This window comes from Gordionus sp. m RMFG-2023, chromosome 2 (assembly GCF_954871325.1).
Source record: "Gordionus sp. m RMFG-2023 chromosome 2, tfGorSpeb1-WG-v2, whole genome shotgun sequence".
NCBI classification, from domain to species: Eukaryota; Metazoa; Nematomorpha; class Gordioida; order Chordodea; family Parachordodidae; genus Gordionus; species Gordionus sp. m RMFG-2023.
In genome coordinates this window covers 17,088,717-17,094,786 of record NC_088776.1, presented here as the reverse complement: position 1 = coordinate 17,094,786, position 6,070 = coordinate 17,088,717, and the positions used below count along the sequence as shown (strand labels likewise).

The window sequence follows — 6,070 nt, the reverse complement described above, 5'->3', positions numbered from 1 at the left end:
AAATAACCTTGGGGATTTTATTAAAATAAATAGTCCCGTATTTTTTGACTTTCCGAAAACTCGAAACGCTAAAGGTTTATTCTTGTTATGTGGTTTTAAATATTTTTTTATAAAAACATGTCCAAAACGATGGGCTACAAATTATATTGCAGTTATTATATTTTTAAGGAGAATAAAAACTACGATATGATACAAAATAATAAATCACTTAATTTTTAGAATTTTTTTTTTCCGGTCATATAGGTTTTTAAAATATGCAATACTTTCGTTGCATTTCTTGGAAGACTATCTACTAAAATTAATATACCAAGATTTAAAATTGAAATTAATTGGCCTTTAGATGATATACTTTGAATAAAATTTAGCTAAATATTTAATTTTTTCAATATCAAAATTTAATATATCATCAGTTTGATGAATCAGAAATCGTTCGTTGATTTGAGGCAAAAATTTATCCAAAATTTAAAAGTGAAATAAAAAGGGCTTTTTTTATTAATCCTCAATTCCACGTTAATATAGAAGGATTTGTTAAGCTATTTGCAAGTCGAGGCTTGCGAATTTCAATCATATAATTTCGTTTTCACCTCGATCACCTAAATTTTGGGATATTGTTGGTCATATTTATCTCTTAGTTGATAATATTCGCGATATTCTCATAATCTTGACCAAATTAATATTTTTTTAAAAAATATAAAAATTGTCATGTAATCTAAATAATTTATTAATGCATTCCAATGCAAAAAAATTCGGCTGCAAAACGTATCTGCCTCAGATAAAATATAAAAGGCTCAGGCCATTCTGTTATTTCTTCAAGGGCACTCAAAAGGCTCCTCTAGATTTAAAAATTCTATAAAAGTTTTATGAAGTCTTCATCTTTCTGGGCATGCTTTATGCAGTTTTTTTCTACTTGTAGCATAAGAAGTCTGAGAAATAATTCTATTAAGCAAATTCCTTCTCTTTGGTTATCTGAATCTTTCATTATATACTCTATAAATTTTTCCTAATCATAGTTTTTAGAGGATAAATTAAATAGAATTTTTTTATTGATAAAATTTTCTTATATTCATTAGTGTATAAGGTTTAAAATTAATACATTTTAAATTTTCGTGGGATAAAATATTAAAACACAAGGAAGTAATATTTAAATTAATTTTAACATTTTGCTAAAATTAAAAGAATACAACCTGTTTAAAAAAGAATATTTTGCAATATTCACAATTTATATAAAAACTTTTACATTTTTCTTTAAATTTTGCTACGGGGAGGAGGGGGGTGATCTCCAGCTGGCATGCTCCTGAGCATAATTTATATATTATTTATACTTTTCTTATAATTGCAATCAGGGTCGGGCAGTAACACGAATACTTGTATTTAAAATACTAAATACAAATACCCTTTTTGTATCTGTATTTAGTATATAATTGAATATATGAGAAAATCAAATACTCTTTTGTATTTGTATAAGTATTTATTCAAATATTTTAAAAAGTATAAATACTGAAAAATAAAAAGATTTTGATTTTCAGATGAAAACAAATAATTGTTAAAATTTAATTTTAAAATTCCACATTTATTTAAATTTTCAATATCTGCCGAGTTAACGAAAAAATTACTATCTTCCATATTAAATTTTATTTTATTTTTAAAATGAGTATTACCGAAAATGAAAATACAAATTTTTTTTTGAAGATGAGGAAGATATAGTACAGGCCCGATTCTGGCTTCACCCATTGGGGGGGGGGGCAGACAAAAATTTTGGGGCAGTTAAAGAACATTTTCAACACCATAGAACGAATATTTGAGTTATTTGAACACAAAATTGAAATATAAGATTTTTCTTGAAATTAAAAATGTAATTAATTAATAAAAGATAAATACATTATAATTATTACCAAATGTTTATTTAATTCCAAAGAGGTCTGTAAAGCCCGGCTTATTAAAAAAAATGCCCGGCCCGTTAAATTTTTTGCTCAGCCCCGGTCCGTTATAATTTTTTCAAAAATTTGCCGACTTGTCCATTAAAATTCGAAAAATAAGGTTTGGACCATTAAAATTTTACGTTATCCTTCCCAGCCCGTTAAATTTTTTTTGTACCAATTTTGGCCCACATTTTTAATATCTATATCTAATTTTTCCCACTGTATTAAGGCTCTTATATCACTCCTATCTCCGCTATGGCCACTTATTTTTTTCTAATTATATTCATGATATTATTGGCTAGGCCCTCCAAGATTCTATTTGTCAGTTAGTTTTAAATTAATTACGCAGGCTTAATAAAAAATTATTAAAAAGAAATTTTTTTTTATTCTTATTAGATATTATTATTTCCTTTAACCTATTTTAAACATCAAATTTTATCCCCAAGCCATTTATTATTAAAATAAAGTGTCAATAAAGATTGAATTATATATTATTTATGCCAATTATATACTTTAATTAATTTTTTTAAAACAAAGTTTGCTTTAAAAAAATAAATTTAATCTTTTCACAAAGAAATGTTCAAGATGAAATTGTTTTTTTATAAACATTTTAAACACATCTTAAATTCATAAATAATGTACCTGCTGAGTAGTATACTGTTAAACGACTCGTTTTGAGCCGATCTTTAAATACTGCTAACTCAATATATGAGAAAAATCTTCAGGCTTGGGTAATATTTTTCTGGATAAAATATTGAGTTAGCCGTTTTTAAAAATAGGCTCAAATCGAGCCGTTTAAAACACTACTGTTGAGTCTTATTAAGTTTTGCAAGATAAATTAAAGAGCAATTGGCTTCGGTTATGGCTTAATACCTAGCAATGTGTAAATTACCACCTCTTGTGTGAATGGACAGTAAATAGTCCCATGATAAATCTCTATCTTAAGCCCTATATATACCCACTAATATTTTTAAAAAGCTAACCCTACCCCATATATGGGTTTTATAAAAATCAAGCAGATGAGAGAGTATATATTTTAAAACAAATTTAAAAAATTGTTTAATTTGTATTCTTTTCAAAGCAAAACTTTAGCCACCGGGCCTTCGCCTATATCTAAACTCCATTGGCCTACACCAAGCATTGGCCTATATGTTTAACGTCATTTTCATCATTTTTGGTATAGAACCATTTACATTAATCTGTTTTTCTAAACCCATCCAAAAATACATTTTTTTAAAACTATTCTAAACATTTTTTTTTCATACTGAATATAGAGCTTTTGTCAGATTCCTTCCCTTAAGACTTATAAATTAGTTATGTAATTCGAAATCAAAATTTAAAAAAAATAGAAAACACATTACAAGATATTAACACAAAAATCAAAAATCTTCAGTAATTATGAGAAAATATTTTATTCATCGAAAAAAAGGAGTTTAATTTATTTTATATAATATAATTGTTATTGCTAAATTTTGAAAATTGAATTTTAAATTAATATAATTTTAAATTTAGAAGAAAAGCAAAAAAAACTTATAAATTATATATTTTTCTAATTTTTTAAAAAAAATAAATTATATCTAATATTCTAAATCCGTGGCCTCCGAAGTTTTATTTTTTAACTCCACAGATACCTCGAGGTGTCTCTAGTTTTTCCATAATTTCAACCGGCAAGATTCCGGCACTGGCTCCGTGTTCATCCCTTTCATCATATTTGGCCTTTACATCATATTGTTTTCCACCTTTATTTATAATTCCGTTCTATGAATTTTTTTTATAAAGAATTTTAAGTAAAATTTGATTAACGCAACTGCTTTTTGCAAAGCAAGTAATTTGGGTCAGGATAGTTACATATTAATGGTAAAAGGAAAGGATATCACAAAAAAAGGCACTAGAGAAAAATCTAAAATACAATTATCCTTTTTTTATTATAAATAATATAGATATAGGTATAGCCTGAGCAGATGCATTTTTTGCATAAGTATTTTTTTCCTATTATATTTTTCGGGGGGGGGGGGGGGAATTGTATTTTCAGTAACAAATTTTCCGGCATCTTATCTTAACACTACTAACGTTTTACCAAATTTGGACATATGGTAAAGCTTTTATTCAAAAAATAATCATAATAATGGTTAGTTTGTGAAAATTCTTAATTTAAGGCCATTTTTTCTTTGAAAATTTCATACATATTTAGCAAGAGAACAAAACAGGAGTTTAGCGCAATTGCCAATTTTATTCCCCTTATAGAACAAAACAAAATAATGACTTTTTTCGGTAAACAACCATTAGATAGAAGTGTCGAGATTATAAAAATAAAATTATTAAAAAGTTAACTTATTCCAAAATAATAAAAGAAATTAAAAATTGGCGTGATACCAGTCGCGATTGGTATATAGTTTTTTCAAAAATATCATATTATAATAATACTTATGCATTAATGAATTTAATTCAAAATGTTAAATTTTGTATTGTCATAATTTAGCATAACGAGAATAAAATATTCCTGTTTATAATCCCCCCCCCCCTCCATTTATTATAAATTTATTTTTCACAATAATATTTGGAACTTATTTGAAAATAAATCTCTAAATAGATCGAATATATATTAAACTACTCACGAGTCCAAAAAATCCGGTAAAACTGGCAAAATATTCTTCCCCTTTGGAGTCCTTAGCGTTTCCAGTGTAAGTCCATCCTTTATATTGCTTTCCTCTTTGATGAGTTTTTCCCGACGCGTCTTCCACAGTAAAATCGTCGCTCAAAAAATCACTATTTTGTTTAACATGAACTTTCAAATGGTCTTTACCATTGTGGGGATTTAATTCGAAAGAAATTACATCCGGGCTTATATAACGCTTTCCTTCTTCCCCTTTGACATTTTGAAGCTCATTTAGATTGTTTGGTGCCGCTTGTTAAAAATAAATAAATAATATAAAGCGGATGAACAGTATAATTCGCTTATCTCCGCAGGTCCCAAAAATCTTAAAGCGTTTTTCCCAGTTTTAACGTTTAAAATTTTTGGTTCCCTGCGAAATGTTGCGAGCAGCGAAGTCTTCACTAAAATAATGTAAAAATAAATAAGATGTAAAGAATTTACTCATTATTTTTTTTAAAAATTTCCAGAAGAATATTACGAGTTTTATATTAAAATTGTTTTATAAAACGATAATTTATTTTTATATAACCTTACGTGGGGCCGCATCTGGTAAGCTTGGTTTTATTTGATCAGGTTTATCTACCTTTCTTTTTTTTTAGTTTGGTAAGTCGAGGAGAACATCAAAATTAAAAAAAAAATTTGGGGTTTTTAATTATTTATTTTTAGTTAGTAAAAAAAAAATCAGAGCCAAAAAAATTTATTATTAATATCTAGTTCATACACCTGAATTTACAATATCATGAGAGGTGGGCATATTTAGAAATAAGGCAAAGTGAAATTTGCCTCTGCCTAAAATAAAAAAATAAAACTTATTTGGATCTAAATAGTGATGTAGTCGGGGAGGCACCGGGAGGCATTGAGGCGCTCCCACGATTTGAAAAAAATTAAGAGTGACCATGCCAGGATTTTTTTAAAAAGTAGGGGGTACGTCCCTTTTAAAAAATTTGAATTTTTTTTGTAGATGTAAGAATAGTCACAAATTTGGAAATTTTGCAAAATATCCGTTAACTTTAAATTTAGATAGGGAGGTAAAAACGAATAAGACATGCCAATTGAACCATTTGGCGCCGGTTAACTGCCAAGCTAGTAGTAAACGAAATATTATTCACTATATCCAGTTACTTGTCACCGAATCAATTAGGAGTCAATGTAAAATACAAGTGGAGGTCTCTTTTCCGACCCGGATGACCTACAAACACACAGTGACGATATTTTGATTCCAATAGACTTTTTAAAAGCCTTTAACTTTCTAAGGCGTAGCGCGTTTCCAAATTTTATGCTCACCCTCTACCCAGAATATTCCCAATTTGTCTTTGATTATTATGCTAATCTCTCACACCTCCAATTTCGAGATAGATTAATTCCTTCCAGCTATGAAATACAACAAGGCCAGACCATTTTTTATTCTGTCTAGACGTTAATACCTGAAATAGAGTGTACAATTACTTATCTCCAGTGCGTCATGATATCAATAATATTCGAAATCCATTTTTAAAAT

At 27.8% G+C, this 6,070-nt stretch overlaps 1 protein-coding gene across 3 annotated transcripts; it reads right to left on the bottom strand.

The window, feature by feature from the left end:
- Positions 1-3,344: 3,344 nt before the first annotated feature.
- LOC135923108 (uncharacterized) lies at positions 3,345-5,300 on the bottom strand. Of its 3 annotated transcripts, none has more exons than XR_010571131.1 (3): positions 5,102-5,300; positions 4,535-4,824; positions 3,345-3,677 (listed from the first exon to the last, which is right to left on the bottom strand). XR_010571131.1 is itself a non-coding variant. In XM_065457684.1 (3 exons), exons 1-3 carry the CDS (start codon positions 5,015-5,017, stop codon positions 3,528-3,530), a joined length of 444 nt encoding a protein of 147 aa, XP_065313756.1. In that variant the 5' UTR covers positions 5,018-5,298; the 3' UTR covers positions 3,345-3,527. The 3 variants fall into 3 exon arrangements, 1 of the variants encoding a protein (XP_065313756.1); XR_010571132.1 differs by having other exon boundaries at positions 5,107-5,300; XM_065457684.1 differs by having other exon boundaries at positions 5,014-5,298.
- Positions 5,301-6,070: the final 770 nt, after the last annotated feature.